The sequence below is a fragment of the Pipra filicauda genome, unplaced genomic scaffold (assembly GCF_003945595.2).
Source record: "Pipra filicauda isolate LSUMZ 115617 unplaced genomic scaffold, ASM394559v2 scaffold109_size3271384_pilon, whole genome shotgun sequence".
Taxonomy (NCBI): domain Eukaryota; kingdom Metazoa; phylum Chordata; class Aves; order Passeriformes; family Pipridae; genus Pipra; species Pipra filicauda.
Window position 1 is genome coordinate 2,988,954 of NW_024103540.1, and position 19,185 is coordinate 3,008,138.

At 37.8% G+C, this 19,185-nt stretch overlaps 1 protein-coding gene across 4 annotated transcripts in view; it reads right to left on the reverse strand.

Moving 5' to 3' along the window:
• The window catches only part of MAP4K3 (mitogen-activated protein kinase kinase kinase kinase 3), a 76,022-nt gene that overhangs the window by 47,509 nt on the left and 9,328 nt on the right, over nucleotides 1-19,185 (reverse strand). For all 4 annotated transcript variants that reach the window (XM_027709807.1, XM_039381476.1, XM_039381475.1 and 1 more), the window contains exons 3-12: nucleotides 16,646-16,736; nucleotides 13,714-13,778; nucleotides 11,455-11,510; nucleotides 8,105-8,152; nucleotides 5,929-5,971; nucleotides 5,203-5,275; nucleotides 2,752-2,883; nucleotides 1,600-1,662; nucleotides 1,437-1,518; nucleotides 1,193-1,303 (exon numbers count right to left, since the gene is read on the reverse strand). In XM_027709807.1, the coding sequence (XP_027565608.1) occupies nucleotides 1,193-1,303; nucleotides 1,437-1,518; nucleotides 1,600-1,662; nucleotides 2,752-2,883; nucleotides 5,203-5,275; nucleotides 5,929-5,971; nucleotides 8,105-8,152; nucleotides 11,455-11,510; nucleotides 13,714-13,778; nucleotides 16,646-16,736 (764 nt within the window). The remainder of the gene's footprint in view (nucleotides 1-1,192; nucleotides 1,304-1,436; nucleotides 1,519-1,599; nucleotides 1,663-2,751; nucleotides 2,884-5,202; nucleotides 5,276-5,928; nucleotides 5,972-8,104; nucleotides 8,153-11,454; nucleotides 11,511-13,713; nucleotides 13,779-16,645; nucleotides 16,737-19,185) is intronic.

Genomic DNA, 19,185 nt, shown 5'->3' on the forward strand with positions numbered 1-19,185 from the left:
GCTTTCATCAGGAATCAGACACCTTTCTCTTAACAGTGATGTGAAAGCCAACCACACTAAGGGATTTTTTGTGTGTTTGACTTTCTTAAATATTTTTTATCAGAAAAATCTATTAAATTTGCTCCACTGTGTGCATTTGCTTTTAAAAGTATTAACCATTATTCAGTCATCATGCTTTCCTCTCCTCCTCTCTCATTTAGAAAATATGCACTGCACTCAACAACACAAAAAATTATCTATTTCACTTTGGCTTCTTTCTACATTTTTTTATTTCAGCTTCTAAGAAAGACTCTGTGCATGTCAACTGGTCTTTGCTGTTCCAGAAAGTAAAAGTTCATTTAACTTGTAAAATTTGAAAATTAATCTATTAAAGTAGTTGCTTCTTTTAAGCTTCTTTTCCCTTGAAGGCATTTTTAGACTAGTTTACCAATTAAAAAACCAAAAGTATGTAATTATGGAATAAATGGCATTTGTGTTGAAAGGATTACATTTTTTCTTCCAAAAAAAGGCCATCAGTTAGGGAACAGTAAACATTTGGACAGTATTCACTAACATGCAGTAAAGCACACGACAAGATGAAGTACCAGAATATCTGTTTTCTCTTATTTATTAAACACTTCAGTTCTGCACTGTTTATCGTCTTACATAAGCAGGCTTTTTCCCAGCTGTTAAAGCCAAAAATCAGAAACTTTGCCTTTGACAAAACCACAAGTGAAATCAAATTTCAGAGTATTCTAAGATCAAAAAATACCATCTGCAAAAAAACACACATCGAACCATTTGACAAAAACAACTACAGGATCATACTCTCCCCTACACAGGTATAAAATTATTTTTATGAAAATGCTTTCTTTGCAGATGAATGGAAACATAACTCCACAAAGATACAGTAGAACACATGACAAAACTCAGGCCTGGAGAAGCAGATCACATTTACTGTTGCAAAATTGTTGAAGAACAACAATGAACAAAATTTTAAAGTAGTTACACCTCCTTAAGGTTCTCTTCCTCAAGTATAATGACTTTTGTTAAGTGCCTGTACATGTGACACAGCAGCACAACCAAAAGCAAAAGCAACCTTTGAGACTATTCCCAGATAACAATACATTCTGTGGCTCAATAAATCATTATAATTTAGTTTTGCTGGCAAACAAAAACTTAATCTGATTCTATGATTAAAATATATTCCTACCTCAGGATCATCATCATCAAAATCATGGTAAGTGGAATGATCAGGATTATTCATTTTATCCAAAAGTTCAATGGCAAGACTTCGATTTAATGGCTGAGTAACAAAGGGATGCTGAAAGACAGAAGGAAACACACAGAGTAAAATTCCAGCCACTCATATTAAGCATTACAATATATATTATATATATAATAATATAAGTTATAATTTTATAATTTAAAAAAAAATCCCATACATAAATTTATACCTGTAGCAATTTTTCAGCTGTAGGTCTCTTTTTAGGATTTTTTGTAAGTGCCATTTTCACAAAATGATGGAAACTATTGGACCTGTAAAATGAAGTGCTAAACATTAAAATCAACTGCCCAGCAAAGTACATTAATTATCTACTGAAACAGAAAAGTACTTACCATTTCATTTTGTCCTTTAATTTAGGAGGCTGGAAGTTGCTTTTCGTCATTAGAAAAAGTGCTCTGAAAAAGAAAACAACAGTATTTCTGTGGTTACATTGCAATATATATGAGATTACCTAGGTAGCCTCATCTCCTCACATAGTAAGATTGACGGGGAGAAAGACAATAGATTAGCAAAGGCATATAGTGCTATTGGAAAACTCCACAAAAGAGTATGGCATAATAAACACTTGAAGAAAAGCACCAAGATCAGTGTTTACAGAGCCATAGTGTTGTCGACTCTCTTATATGGCTCCGAATCATGGGTCATCTACTGCCACCACCTGCATCTCTTAGAATGCTTCCATCAACGCTGCCTCCGCACAATCCTAAACATCCACTGGTCAGACTATGTGACCAATACATCTGTTCTAGAACAAGTAGAAGTTACAAGTATTGAGGCATGTTACTGAGAACACAGCTATGTTGGGCAGGGCACGTCTCCAGGATGAAGGATCACCGCCTCCCTAAGATCTTGCTTTATGGTGAACTTGCCACTGGCTGCCGCATGAGAGGAGCCCCGAAGAGAAGATACAAGGACTCCCTGAAACAACATCTCAGCCTTGGCCATATTGATCACCATAACTGGTCTACTCTGGCCTCAAATCGAGAGGTCTGGAGACACACCATCTATAACACTGCTGCTTCCTTTGAGAACGCACGCAGGGTCACTCTCGAGGAGAAAAGATAACGCAGCAAGAATCGTGTCTTGCAGAATACACCATCCAAGGAGTCTTTCTGCTGCCTTTTGCAATTGGCTATGTCTATCTCGTATTGGCCTCATAAGCCACCAGCGTGCCTGTAACAAACGTGGATAGAGCCTTCCTAAATCTTCATTCGCGAAGCCTGGCCATGATGGTGATGATGATGAGATGAATTATTAAATATGTTATTTAGTTGGCAGTAAGAAGTCCCATCAGTTTAAGAGATGCAACCAGGACAACATTACACATTTATGCACCAAAAAGAGTTGTTAGAATCTCTATCCTGTTCATTCAGAACACTTACAGCTCAAGGCCCTTGCAGCACACCCAAACACCACAAACCCCCTCACCAAGTAGATTATTTAACAAGCTGTATTTACTCACCAAGATATAACCCCTTACTAACCTCATTGGATGTAGGTCAAACATTGGAGGTTGAAGTTCAGCAAGCTCTATAGCAGTTATTCCAACTGCCCACAGATCACAGAGTTGGTTATAGCCACCTTTTCTTTCTACTGCAGCAACTTCTGGTGCCATCCTAAACGATAAAAGATAAACGATAAAACATGCTTCTGTACAGAGTAGTACTCTCTTCCCTAAAGCTCTCAATCCGTAAGTTCACAGCATATACATGAGTTCATATATACAGATACACTTAAGTGTGTGTGTAAAAACGTAATGTATACGTGAAGTTTTCCTCAATCATCTTCAAGTAACTAATAGGCAGTTTCTAAAATGGTCATTTAGGAGTAAGTGGATGAAATCAATCTGTCTCAGGACTTTTTTGCAGGCACACAACAAAACATTACTCAACAACCAAAGAGTCTAAAGTACAATACAACTACAATAATATCAAAATAATATCCAAATTCACACATGGCCCCAGAAAGTGATCAACTGGCTTCGAAGAGAAGAATTCTAACAAAAGAAAAAGTAATAAAATGTCAGCTTTCCTGTATCCCGAATGCATGAGACCTGAAGACTCACTGTCACCTCTGTACAGAGCACTCCTTGCTTGTAAAGTCTGTCTCACTCATGTCAGGTCACCTCATTTAAGTTAACAAAGTGGTTTCACATTCTGAGGTGGCAAAAATTAACAAACATAACCAGCACATAAATAGGGATACCTAAAGGAAATGATTCACTAGGCATTGTCACATGTTTTGAACGGCCAATGTGAATTACGAATTCGATTGTCCTACGTAGTTCTATCAGCTGGCTAACATGTTAGTATTTTTTTACCTTTGAACTTTATCAGTCTAGATCACCTGAAAAATAGCAGTAGATCTGGAGACATAACTCAATACATGTATGACAGGTGAATGTCGCTTAGCAAGTGCTCCAGTAAATCAGCAAGCAGCATCTCAAATGATGCATTATTCAAGTACAGGCATCCTGTGGCCACAGCACCAAGCCTGAGAGTTCAAGAAGTGTTTGACAATGCTCTCAGGCACACGGTGTGACTCTTGGGGATGCCCTGTGCATCTTTGTGGGTCCCTTCCAACTCAGCATATTCTGCATTTCTGTGATCCTTATCTGTAGATCTGAAAACATCAGCAGGTTTGGTGGTAGAACTTATTTCAACTTTGCATAGCTAAACTGTATTTAGATAAATTTCTTCCAGAGGGCATTAAAGATACCAATCACTCTAAATCAAAAAGGAGAGAGTTACCAAGGTAGAGGGGGAACATGGGTTAAACATGGCAAATAGGACGGTTACTAGCACTAAAGACTGTGCACAGCAGTTCACGTGTCCTGATACCTCTAACGATCACTAAAACCTTCACAATATTCTGTCTGCAGCTAAATTTTCTTCTCCACAATCTCAAAAATTTTGCTTTGCTTCTGCTCTCAAATCTCTGAGATTTGGCAAAACAACGGATGCTTTTCATCAGCATTTAACCCATGTAATGCTTTCAAAGTTATTATTTAAGGTTGTTTGAGAAGCCTGGCACAATTTGAAAGTTACAGTCTCTCATCCAGATATCTTGGGAAAGAGTCACAAACCAAATCACACAATCATGACTGATGGGTGTTTGTGTCATTCTGAAAGGGAAGTGAAGCCTTGGCGTGACTTACATTGCAGAAGAATGCTAGAAATACTATGCTTGATTATTTCAAGTCAATACTTGAATGTAGCAGTTTTTCATTATGTACATTTTTGTCTTGTAGCTACTATGCTGTCAGACTACAGAATTTTTAATGTCTGTCTGGGAAATGTACAACAAAAGTGCTGCTTTAGAGTGAAGAATGTGTCTCATTTACTTCAATGTGAAAGGGAACAACCGCTTCCAGCGTGAAGGGGATAAAATGAAAGGCTAAACTTCAGGTAAGATAAATGATACAAACTAGTTTAATGTGGGAAGAATAAAGATGCAGTACAGATAAACAGAAATGTATCACAGAATTCAATCAGTTTAAGCAAATAAGGGGAAAAATGGCTCAGAGGAACAGTTCAAAAGTGGTAAAAGAATCTGTGGATTTGTGCAGACAAACAAATGAAGCTCATTATCAACGAAAAGTTGCAGAAAAGCTGTATCTAGGCTGGAGGGAAAGAAACATAAAACATCAAAATGGAAAATCAGGAAAAAAACATTTAAGATCAAGGTTAAAAACAAAATTGTGGATAGTTTTTAAGTTTTACTAAATTAAGATAAATTGGTCAGTGATGAGGGCAGTACACAGCCTTTTAGTTTTTCAGAGCATTAAAGCATTTTCTCTGATACTCGGCTAATTCAGGATTTGGCATAAGTAACACAGAAAGTCTGACACAACCTTTAGTGATCAGTCTACCCATGCTTTTCAACACTATTATATTTGTTACTGTTATATTAATGGCCAAGTAAAACACAGTTACCAATACGGGGTGCCAATGAATGATTTCCTTTTGGCAATTGTAGCCGTTATCTGTGCAGATACTCCAAAATCAGCTATTAAAAAAAGGCAAAAACAAAATGACAATTAACAACTGATTCGATATAATTAACTGATAATGAACACAAGTTTGGCTTCTCCACGGTAAGAGGTTATTAAGTATACTGGAAATATTTAACAAAAAATAAATAACAAAAGCAAATAATGGAAACTTGGTATATCTCAGATACCATCAGTCAGCTCCCCCCAGTCACTTGCCAAACGTGCACACAAACATGTCCCTCATCCACACACGGAAGAACAGGCTAACACAAAAGATCTAACAGTTACAGGAAGTTTTTTAATATGATAAAATATATATTTTTTTTTTGTTATCCAAGAGATTCTTTCAGATAACCTTTCAAGGTACACTTCATATTTAAGCACTCTTAAATGGGACATTTTATTAAAACCTCATAAACCCCTGTGATTTGAATTTTATCTCCCCCTTACAGTATCAGAAGGTCTTTTTTACCTCACTGTTCCAAAACAAATCACATTAATCTTCAGATGCTAATTGGATGGTATAGTTAGATATTATCAGCAAGACAAAAAGAATTCTGATATTCACTAATTCCTTACATGAACCATCACTTCATTAAACAAAATAGAGCATACTGCTTCCCAGAGCACATAAAAATATTAATAGCACTAAGTTGTATTTACTCACCTAATTTTACATGTCCGTTATCCGTTAAAAGAATGTTTGCTCCCTTTAAAAAGAAGTAAGTATACTTAAATTAAAACATGTGGATTACTCCAATACCATATTACAAAAAATTATGTGAGATCTTAAGGCAAACTAGGGCCAAAGACAAAGCAAGGACTGTGTTCAGTAAGTCTGCAGTCTTACCAAGGAAATGTTTGTGAAATTAGCAAGTTACCATTCTGTTATATAAAAAATACCCCTTGGATATACAGGGCTTTTCATTACTTTTTCATTTAGCCTATAGTACTACAGAGTTTTGTATTGCACACAAAAGCTCTCTCAAAAGACACAGTACGATGATTTGCCTATGCTGATTAATTCTTACTTTTTTCTATTTACAGTGACTGAAAGGAAATGGGAACTCTAAAGGTCAAAGCGGAAACAATTTGATTTTCTTTTCATAAGTAGGAGCTGGTTTTGTCTTGTTTGAGAGCTATGCTTATAATTATAGCCTTAAGGACCTGCCTCGATATTCAAGTGCTTAGCAATCCTTAAGTGCTTTCCATCCTTATGAAACAGAGATTCTGTTTAGTGCTAGATTTGAAGAGTTCATTTTTGTGTGGCTGTATGTACCACTCACTTCAGCTCAATAACCAAAATTATCCCAAAGTGGAGGTTTGTACCATAAAATTACAAGATAAAAGGACCAAGAACAAACACGATTTGAAGACTGAAACCAGGTACAGGTTGAGTTGAGTGAAGGCTAGAGCTGGCTAAACACAGCTCCAAATGTCAGCACTGCCCATCAACTAGATGGAAAGGCAGCAGAGATGAACCTCCAAAAATATGTTTTTACAGATTATGGCTTTTCACAGAGAAGGAAAAGTCAGGCCTGCAGTGAAATGCAACTAACTTGGCACATGTTGCACAAGTACAGTTAATGAGCCTTATTAGATGGAGCTCGGTAAACAGTGTGACAGCCCAGTTTACATGCTCTTGACCTTGTTAACCTTTCGAGACCAACAGAACAGGTACTCTAAATATGTAACTTAGCTACTGAGGGAAGCAAACACAATTCAGCAGTCAGGCGATCTGCAGATGAAGACAGTACTTTTCCATGCTCACAAGAACAGCTTTTTTTAAAAGAAATAACTCTCAACCTAAGCACTCTAAGCATTTATTATCAGCACAGTTCTGCTTAGAAAAGTATCTGTGCACTGTATACTTACAAGCATAATTTTGCATTCTATAAAGTATAATGGAAAATATTTAATTTTGGTGTTCAAAGTAATCTTTCATTCAGAAATTATTTTTATGATTGCTCAAACCCCAAATACTCTTCTGCAGCCAATGAGAACAATTTGGAATCAGGCTGCATGACAGCAATCTCAGTTGAAGCTGCTATATACATTGCATTCCTAGTCTGGAAAAAAAACAAACCAAAACCAACAAAACCAACAGCATGAAACAACACAAAGGAATATGATAATTTAATGTCAGATTTCCAGGAGGAAGCTTGCCAGGTTTAAGCTGCAGTCTGAGCAAGGAAGAGTTTGGAAAGACTAGGCAGTAAAACTCCTGGAACAAAAAGTCAACAGGAAGCACCAGAAGGAAACTATAACAGAGTGTAAAAGTCTGAACAAGCTGCTTTTGATATAGCTTTGCTGAGGTGAAGATTTAAATAAGTCAGTGCTAATAGCCTGATTTGCAGCACCTTCTCTATTTTTAGCATGCGAGGGAGGGGACAGGAGCAGCCTCCAAGAACCAGGCGTAACAGTAGCCACTGCCCTGCAATCTGCTCACCAAGAAAAGAAGCAAGAAGCCAAAACAACAGCTCTGCTCAGAAGCTGGTTCAAAAATAAGGGTATGTTGAGCTTCTTGGAAAAGCTACGGGAAAGCGCAAACCTTTCTTTTGCACAGAGCACACCCTTACAGCCACCTGAACATACTGCTCTGCACACCAGCTGATGTCTAAATTTTACAGCACTGGTCTAAATAAACAGTAAGTGTGGCTCCAATGAAAAGAACAAACTGTTTCCATGCATGTATTTTAAAGAAAGTTTTTTTCCCCCCCCTCCCTTGGGAAAAAGCCCTACATGTTCAAAAGTACACACAAAATTGATACATAACAGTAAAGACCACTGGAGGTGACGTAGCCTATTTAAAAGCACAAAAATTCCTTTCAGTTTTTACTTACCTTTATATCTCTGTGCATTTTTCCTTTACTGTGAAGGTAATACAGTCCCTGCATAAAATATTTAGATAATACTTTAGTCCAACATTTTTCATTTTATATACACCTCTCACTTAATTACCAGATATATTTAGGATCCAATTCAATCATCTAAATGACTCACTGACTGAAGAACATTTTTATATTTCAATGTATCCTGCTGCAAATTTGCAAATCCAAAATATGTAGTAGCATATTCTTTAAAGAATCTTTAAAGAAAGATATTTAAATATTAGATATTTATCTAGTATCTAAAATGCAGGATAGTTGGAAGTAATAACCAGTCACCGCATCTGTTGGAAGAAGAGTATTCCCCAACCAAGTTTTCCTCTGGACATGGTAACTGTCACCTTTTCAGACCAAGCCAATTACTGTTAAACTGCCTAACAGTCTTCTATTCAGCAGTCAGATCACAGGATTACTGAGGTTCTCTCCTATACCATTACACACTTCAATCAAGCCTAGAAACATGCCAGCAGGCAGTGCTTTGGGTCTAATACTGGAGTTCAACTCTATTTCATGGATTTCCGCAGAAGCATTAGGCTGTCTTTCTGGGTCTCATGACTACCAAAACATTTTAAGACTCAACACAAGTTAGAAACTAAGTTTAAATTTTGGAAAAATACTATAAAACCGAATCCCTGCACGACAAATCATAGACCATGTCACTTTTGACACTCCAGGCTTATCTCTAAAATTCTCTTCCAGGGGTAAATCAACACATAAACATCTTCCTCGCTCTGTGACCATGAACCTCCATAAGGTTCTACGTTCACAAGAGATCTCTGTCAAGACAGAAATTTTTTTTTGCCAGTTCATGCAAGACACCATGGAGTTGACTGCAAAAATAAATTAGGATTGTTTTCAATTATTAGCATTTCCACAGATGGTCAAAATATAACAACAGGAAAAATGAGGAAACACGTGACTTGGTTCTGGAGATTTCAAGTGAACAACATTGTACAGACAGACAACAGTACCCCCGAAGATACAGTTTTGGAGAAATTTTTGGCAGTTCATTATGCAATGTAGCTGATGTGCTAATCAGTTATGAAATTCAATTCCTTAAACTAAAAAAGCAAAAAGCTCCACTCACAGATGCTTTAACCTGTTTCTCTGGGGGACATGACTAGCAATACCCAGTTGGTTCAATGGTTTTTAGGAGTCCTCACTGCAAGCATGCACACAGACCCAAAAATTGCACTTGATTTGCTTTTTGCACAAAGTGTAATTCATCAAATCATCTACCAGACCATTGTAACAACTGGCATTAGCTAGAAGAGTCCCACGTACACTCCTTAAATCTCTGGAGGCTACTGGAAGTCCATCAAACTCACACACTTTTACTACTGCCTTGAAAGAATTTGAGGTCACTGTTTTCAAACCTGAATGCCTGGACACAGGTACTTTAAAGGTCATATTTAAAAGACCTGTATTTTCAAAACCGATCTCACTGATTCCAACCAAAATTGATAGTGAGTGTTTTTTGAAAATGGAGGATTCAATTGGCTTCTAAATGTGAAGACTGTATGGTAACTTTAGGCATCCAAGTGAAACTCTGGATTCATAGAAAGTGGTGGCAAAATTAATGTTGGACAAATTACTTTTATTTTATAGGAAAAGTGATGTTGCATTATAAAATACAAGATATCAGAAACTATATACATTATATTTGGTCAGAGTACTAGAAGCATGTATTTACAGACAAATTAAAATATACAAAAATGGGTCCAGAAATAACACTTAAATACATACAAAACAGCAAGTTTCTTTCTCACAGACGATTTATCCATATTGATCAAGATATCTTCCCCCACAATAAATGCTTTCATAAATTCCATTCTAGACTACCGAAACACTCCTCCATATGCTGAGAAGATTACAGATTTGATTGATGGACTATCTGGTGGATAAGAAATTGCCTAGATGATTGTATCCAGAGTAGTAGTCAACACCATGAAGTCCAGATGGAGATGAGTGACAAGTGGTGTCCCTCGGGAGTCCTTACTAGACTGTTTAATATTCTCCCCCTCTACTCTGCTCTGGTAAGACCCCATCTGGAATGCTGCATCCAGCTCTGGAGTCCTCACCATGGGAAAGACACGGACCTGTGAGAGAGAGTCCAGAGGAGGGCCACAAAAATGATCAGAGGGCTGGAGCACCTGTCCTGTGAGGAAAGGCTGAAAGACTTGGGGTTAATCAGTCTGGAGAAGAGAAGGCTCCAGAGAGACCTTATTGTGGTCTTTCATTTCCTAATGGGCTCTTTAAGAAAGATGGGGACCAACTTTTTAGTAGGGCCTCCTGGAATAAGACAGACAGTAATGGTTTTGAACTAAAAGTGGGTAGATTCAGACTAAATATAAGGAAGAATTCTTTTATAATGAGGATGGAGAACCATTGGAACAGGTTGCACAGAGAGGGGGTAGATGCCCCATCCCTGGAAACATCCAAGATAAGGCTGGACAGGGCTCTGAGCAATCTGATCTAGTTGAAGATGTCCCTGCTCATTGCAGAGGGATCTTCAAAGGTCCCTTCCAACCCAAACCATTCTACAACTCTATAAGAACAAAGGGTTTAAAGGTTCAAAAACCTTCACACTCCCAGATGCCACATAAGCCTTCACTGTAAGAGAAAAAAAGACATGTCCCGTAAGTCAGAAGTCAGCAATCTCTAGCACAGGATAGGGAGATGGTAAGTGGCAACCAAGGGAGATAGCCCAGGAGCAGAGCTATCGTGAAAGAGTGTTTGAGAAAGGCAGCAGCTCTCAACTGATGGCATTCAACAGGTTGCGTTCACTAGAAGAACTACTCTCTCACATGGAAGCAAGACACCCATCAAAAAAGCACTTCCTGATTAAGTTTTACAGGTGTACTGAACCTGTAATTTAAGAAAGAAAAACGAAAGCTAGCAAATCCACAGGGAGAGGATAGTGACCTTAACCTGAACATCTCAAGTACGTAGGCAATTTTTTCTTATTAGCACAGATTAACTATTAGATATGCAAACTGAGTGCTTAAATTTTCCTCCAAACCTACAATAACTAATTTATATTGCAAATAGGAATTAAGAAAATATGCTGCTTCTCTGCTTTTTAAAACAAACATAAAATAAATAGCAAAATGATGACAAGAGTTTTCTTCAAATGATCCAGGTAATTTGAGGTTATAAGCTATAATATGGGACCTCCTCAAAAGTCTGAGAAAAATGCTATGTCATCCAATTACCTTATTTCCATGGCATCACATGTTATCTGTAGCTTTTACTTTTAACCCTTAATACTTTTACATTAAAAATCAAAAACAAGAACACACTACCTGTAGTGTTTCTCTGCTAACATAGGCAATTTGCTGTTCTGACAGTGGTCCAGTCACTGAAATGAAAGGGAAAAAAAAATAAATCTCAAAATTAGGTAAGATACTGCCCATTCCCAATTCATACCTCAATTACTTCCATTCACATTGATAGGATCTTACACTGTAAACCTCTAAGTAAATGTGCTTAGTTTTTACTCCAGACCAACCATCCCAAAGACCACTAAACACTTTTTAAACTCAAAAACGTCCACTCCCATTGGAATGGAAAGTACTAATTCCTTCCATATATAAATCTCATCATAATTACAAGGAAAAAGAAACAGAAGCAATGATTTAAGCACAACTCTTTTCCCTGCACAAACCCATTGTGTCCTTCTGTGGAAGGCTGGACTTCCAACTCAGTGACTCAGATCTGCGGCAAACTTTGTTCAGTTCCCTTTGAGCCCTGAGCAGTTCTCTGTACATTTGTGACCTGCTCTCTCCTTCCATCCTCCTCACTGCCACACAACCTGCTCTCTCCAGCTTCTCAACCCTTTTCTGAAATGAGCTATCAGCACTGTTGCTCCTGGGCCTGCCACACCAAGCACCTTCTCAAACTCTCCCTGTGAGCAGTTTTTCAGCAGTTTCCCAAGGGAAGGAGGGGTCTTCCTCTCCCTCCAGGGTCCAACTTCATTCAAGTCTCTTAAAGGAAAACAAATTCTCAATAAATACGCAAACCAAACAGCGAACAGCAAGCAAGTAACGGTCTGTTATTTGCCCCTAGTCACTGGACTTTGATCCTGAAATTAAAGGGGTTTAAGACCAGGAAATACAGTCCCCCCACTGTAAGCTTCTCATGTTTTGCAGAGAAAACAGAGAAGTTGGATGGAGTTTCTCAAAGGATGCTGAAGGAGTAAGGAGTTAAGAATGAATCTAGATTGAAGAATCTAACTGCTAAGCTTCTACAAAACCATAACATTAGTATCATGCAACACATATCTTCAAAACAAGTCTAAATCTAACTTCCCTTTCCTGAATGAAAAGCTCCAAATCCACACAAAACTATATATATTGGCACCCAGTGTACATATATCTAGGTATCTATGTTTATTCTGAGAAATTAAATTCTGATTACCTTAAATGACATAAGATTACAGAGGCCTATAGTTCATTTGGAATAAGAGTCTTTAGAACATAATAAAGATCAGAAAAGAACCTTCCATTCTAACCATCAGCAGAGAAGCCGGAAATCAGCTGCAAGGGAAACCACTCCTGTATGGCATCTGTTCAGGCATTTATGTGGCATGAGCTCATTTCCTACTCTACAGGTGTTCCACATAACAAAGTCTATTAAACATGACATTTTCCCAAAATTAGCAAAGATGTAAAGGCTCAACAAGGTCACATTCAAATGACTATGCCATGAGCATGGTGTGAACTTGTGAATTGGTGCTTGTTTTAGTTGCACCCAAGTTATATGTAAAGACCTCTTTGAGCACAAGAGAAGATTCTCACATGTAAAATCTTCACAATTCCTCTCTGAAAAACATCACTTGGGAACCACAAAGCCACAGCACACTTCTTTCCCATGCAAGTCTTAATTCCAGGGCAATAAAATCCCTCAAAACTGATGGTCTCCTGAAAACTAGTGATCAATTTACTAATCTCTCCATTATCAAATACATTCACACACAGCCCTTGTTTCTTTGACCACTCACTGCAGCCAAGCCCAAAGCAAATATATAGGCCACCTTTCCTTTTCACGTGTCACAAAGCCAGCATAAAAAAAAAGGGTAATAAAAAAGACCCTGGTGGAACTACTGCTGTACAAACATAGAGATGATCACTGTTTACAAAGGACATGAGCATCCATGGTAATCAATCCACTTACCTAGGTTTCTGTAGGCAGTGGTATAGACTATACTAAAACAAAGTTCAAAAGCTCAGAAACAAAATGGCTATGAAGTAAGACAGCAGTATTTTTTTATTTTTACAACGTAGTATTGTCTAATTTTACAGTCTTTAAAAAGTAGTGATGGGTATATGAGCTACTGAAGGACGAAAATAGCTTCCGCTGCTAGAAAAAACCCACCATAGCTGTAATTTTGTTTACGAAAACCAAGCCTAACCAATTAAGCAAAAACATAAGCTAAAACTGACCTTCAATGAATTATTATGGATACTAATTTTAGTATTCCTCCTCTCTAATTCCAAAACACTGTAATCACTTCAAATTTTGAAAGTAAGATTTACTTATTTAAGGAATTAGTCTTGACATACCATGATAAATATCCTGTAGAGAGCCACCTCCACAAAACTCCATGCAAATCCATAGCTTGTCTCGTCTAAAAAGTGAATAAAACCATTCATTAGCTGTCAGATCTGAGAACAGCACCTGTAAAGGAAAAGTCAGAGGACTATAACATTGTAAAGCACAACGTAACAAGCCCTGTATTATGAAAAGTACAAGTCAAATAATGAGTATGATTTAATCTTTATGTGATACTTCACTGTACAAACAGAAACTAATAAAATATTCAAAAATATTCTACTTTAATGAAGTAATAAAAACAGTATTAGTGAAACATTCACACTAATTTTTTGTTGAAATACTTTTTTTTGAGAGTAGAAAGGAAACAGATGCAGGTTCTTATTTCTTCCTCATTTTCACTTTCCACTTTTTTCAGAGCATAGGAGTTAACACAAACAAACAAGAAACAAATGCAAAACAAAACGCCCTAGGGGTATCTCTCAACTTCTTCCACAACAAATTAAGTGAAAATAGTGCTTTAGTCAATGCTAGGCAGAATGGAGTCCATGCTGTGGATAAGTGCCTGCTCAGATGAAATCTTTTCCTTCAAAAATACCTGTGGGTCAGAGCAAAGTTATTTAGTTGTTCTTCCCTTACTAAGGGAGTCAATTCAGTTTGAGTCACTATACCTCCACAAAAGGTGCTTTCCAAGAACAGACTGCAGGGTGAAAAATTCAGAGGTCTCTTCTCTTATGGCCAGTAATTCTATTTTCACGTAGTAATTTTCACTGGTAAGATGTGTGGTCACAAAACGGCATTTTGGAAAGCAGAAAATCTGGGACTTGGCTAGTCATTCCTGGCCATCAAAATACTCAGAGGGGGAAAAAAAAAATCACATACAACCACCTTAGAGCAGTCTGTAAAACAGGACAATCAAAGGAACGGCTGATGGTTGTTTTGCAGCTTCCTTATAAACCCTGGTCTTGGGTTTCCTGCATTCATAAGGTTCTGTTAGAACAGCTGAGACATTTGTGGAAGTGTTTTGCAAAGCAATGATGTAAAGTGCTGAGCTTATCTCCTGAGCTGCAAATTTTAAGAATTTCTCACCAGCAGGTAACAGCTAGAATAGCTGCTGTTCCAAGGAAGAACTGTCTTTCTTGGATATTCTCCCCATTCACATCTATAGTCTACACAGCCCTCAAAGCTACACCCCATCTGCTTCCTCTATGGGTGAGAAAGGTACTATGCAAACATTACAGAAGTTTTAAGCAATAGAGTTCCCTGGCTGTTAACTGCATACATTTCTAGGGGTTAATTAAAGCATTGCTTGAAATAATATTAAGGCTTTCCACTGAAATAACTGATGAAAGACACAGAAGCAACGTGACTACCTGTGAAAGAAAACAGAATTAGCAGGGGAACATGAGTGGGAAAGAAGCACTGAAAAGACATACACCTCCAAGTCCCTCATTTGCTTCCCACAATGATGCAGGACTCAAACAGGGATACTTTTGGGGGCACTGAGTTCATGAAAGCCACTCTTTCCCATGTGTGGCTGCATCCTGTTTGATGCCAACAGCAGCAGCAGTGTGGATGTGGGAAGAAGCCAGAACAATCTCAGCAGCCTTGGGACAGCAGCAGAGCACCCACAAAGTAAGAGACATGAAGCAGATAAGTGCGGTAAATTCACACTTTTGCTTACTGGGCATTAACTTCCCAGTGTGCAAAAGCCCTACAGAAAAGAAAAAAAAGAACGTAAGAGGATCAGAAGAGACGACTTCATCTCTAATTCACTATCTAGCCCTTTATTACTGTGCCTAAGCACTCTGGGACAGGTGAAGATCATGTAACATCCAACATTAACACTGTACACAGTTGTCTATTTCTGCAGAGCATATGGCAAGAGCAGCAAACAAAACAGACAGGACCACAGTACCGTTTAGTGTCTGCAACTTCACACCCAGGCTAACAGGAACACAGAAATCCGACTGTCTGAAAAATCCTGACATAAACAGAAGAAATCCATGGGGAACAATATGCTGGCAAGTGGCAAGTAAAGGATGATAGTACTCTTCTATTGTTCTTAGCATTGAAATATGCTTGGAAAACAAAAGGTCAGACACAAGAAGGTCTCTAAGACAGTGATGCAATTGCCCAGACAAAAGAGAAGCACTCTACCAATAAAGAGGAGGGAACCAAGCAAGAGAATAAGAGAGTGACAAAACACACAGGATATTTACCAAAACTTAATTCTACAAAGGTGTATTTTGGTACTCTGAGAAAAGAGGGAAACTTTTTTTTTTAAGGACAAAACACCCTCACCCTGAATACAGCTCCAGGAGAAGAGGCACCATTTCAATATAAAAACGGTAAAGAAAGTTGAATGCAATAATAACATTTTTTCACAATCTATTTTCACATGAAATTTTAGAAAACCATCAGAAACAGCTTTTCATTAGCTATAATAAGCAATCTGTTCCTACTGTGACCAGTTAAAAGAAGCAGTTGTAAGACAACTGGATACATCTGTCAATGTTTCTACAATGCAAATAATTTCACCTCCAGAAACAAACATAAATGGAACCATCACATTCTGGTCATAAGTTCATGTGTTAGACAAACAAGACATTCTACTGAAAAAGATTTAAAAGATATTATATACACAGACTCTTCATACTCGCCATACTTCTCCTTAATTTTCCACTTACATATTATAGGTGTCAACTCATTTGCAAGGAAACACGACTGTGATCACTGAATGATTTTGCTAAGAGAAAAATTATTTATAGACATACACTGTAATAAACAGAACAGATTTTAAGGTAAATGAAAAAATATATATATATAAAATTGTATAATACTTATTTGGTAAACTGTGTTTTGCCTAAGTCACCTTTTAGACCTGTCCTTTACAAGGAGAGAGGCACACATTTTTAAGTGAGCAAAAGAAACAAACTGTACCTGAGATAGCTGCCAAAATAAGCAACAATGTTCGGATGTTTACAGTCTTTCATCATAATGATTTCCTGCTGCACAACAGCAAAATCTTCTCCTGAAAAGCAGAAGGACGATTGGCCTCGGTTATACTCACATCTTAACTCAACTTTCAGCACATGCTTATAAAACAAACATTCTGAGTAATTAAGACTATCTGCAATTTTCACAGATCTATAAATTAGCTGTAAATCAGTATTTACTAGCAATAAGTAACTATATTCTCCTGGGACAGATGGAACTCATGTCTGCTGACACCTGTTATAATATTGGCCATAGCTCTTTCTAAAGTCCTTATTCTCCCTGAGACCCCTCTGTGTGCATCTGCATATGCCCTGCCAATAGCCTGGGTTATTAAAAACACAACAAAACTTTGCTATTTTTGGCCATATGCCCAATACCCATTAGCTCATCTTCCGGAGCAAAAAAACCCAGACTCTAGTAGGCTGCTGCTGCAACTTTTCAGCAGACTCAGCAAGAACGTAAATTTATGGCCTGCGCATAACTTACGCCCAGATAAAACACTGACATAGGTGCAGCATTTACCTGTCTCACTATTCGGTACCATGGCTGTCCTGGTCTTTCTATAAAAGTTTCTTTCTGGATGTGTACATTGAGAAAATCATGCATGAAACTGAAACCACAACTGAGACGATTTTATTTTGGTAGTGTTATTTCATATGCAACTTAAAGAAGGCAAGAAAACCATCAAAAGTAAGAGAATGATGGTAACAGATATTTGACAGCCTTCTTAATTTCTAATTTTTTAAAATAAATGCGTGTCATGTGTTCTTTGTAGTTCAGTCTCTTACACTGGGACTCCTCTGAAATTTCTTTAGCCATAAGGGCAAATTAGAGCTAGTCTGGTATGTTATTTTGAAATAAGTTCTTCTGAAGTTTCTTTAGTTAGACATATATAGTAGACAAAATCCAATTCATTTCTACCAGCCTCAAGGCCTTTATCGGTGGAACAAGCCTGAAGGCCTAAAATAACCATTTAACTCCATGAATAACTTGAGACACCTAAACAAGTTGATAACACAGGAACATTCAAAGTCGTCTCCTTTTAGCACTCTGCTGTAGTGCACCTGAGCATAACTTAAACTGGAAACCAAAGTGATTGTCTAAAAACCTGAATATAGACACTAAGCTCCTATGTAACGTCACAGTCCAAAAATCAATTCTCAAATATGACTGTTAATAAATTTCAAAAGAAAAACAATAAATTCCAACAGAACTTGGCCAATCTATGACCTAAGAAAATATGTTTTAAGTTTCTCCCAGTAAATTAACATACTCATGACCTATCAACTGGGTTATTTATAACCACAAAGGTGATGTTCCTGTGTATTTTATTTAACTGATAGCAAATTTCAAATCATAAGCTGAAAGTTAACATCTATGTGTATTGCTGACGGTTTGCTACATCCTGGCTAGACTTTTAAACACACAGACACTAAAGAACAGAGAAATTATTTTCACATACAGACAGGTATCCCTGTGAAAGGACATGATTCCCTCAGTATTTGACCAGTGTTTTCACTGCATTCAAAATGAAAGCAGCATAAAGCCTTCACACTCTCCCCCAGTCTGCAAAACTTCCAAAGAAAGCCAGTGCCATGGCTCTAGAATGTGGTCACTGCCTGTCTGAAGTTCTCAGTCAAGCCTCCATCACAACTGACAGTGACAACTACAGAGAGAAACCAAGCTTAGTGAGCAAACAGAGGGCAGCTACAGCACGTTCTCTGTGCACCACTCGGGTGTCCAAAGGCTGCCAAAAATATTTAACTGCAAGGAGCCAGTTGTTCACCCCCTCACCACAGCATGAGGGCAAATTACCCCGCTGCAGCACATCCCTGGGCTCTGCCCACAGCTGAGGGAATGCACACAGTATGATTCTCATGCTCGGCTTAGTGGACTGATAACCCATGTCATGCAAAGCCAAGGACTCCAGCAAATGGGAACTGACACAAAAAAACAGAGACCTAGACAAGAGCATCTGAGACCACACTTTTCAGTTTGAGTAATAGAGGTGTGATGAATATACACTTTTTGAACCACCTAGTAACAAACATACTGTCCGTACTGCATTCGTAAATGTGCATGCACTGCAAAAACTTCTAATCAATTCCAGAATTTTAAGAAAAGGGAAAAAAACTGTACCTTCTTTCCCTTCTTGCCTACATACACCTTAAGGATCAAAACATGTAATTAAAATACCACACACACACACACAATATTAAATCTGGAAATGGAACACTGAAAGTTAGAAGTTGAACAAAAAGTCTGGATATTTTACTCCCCAGATTACTGTCCTGTTCAACAAGCCTGTTATTAACAGAACAGCACTTCCAGGCTGAGAACTGATCGGTAGGGCACATGTACTTTGTGAAATCACAACAGAAGCAGAGTTAAAGCATAAATCTAGCAGACAGTGAAGTCCTAATCATAGTCTCCAAATTTCCGGAAATGTACTCAACTCCCAGATACTTCTTTTTATTTTTCTT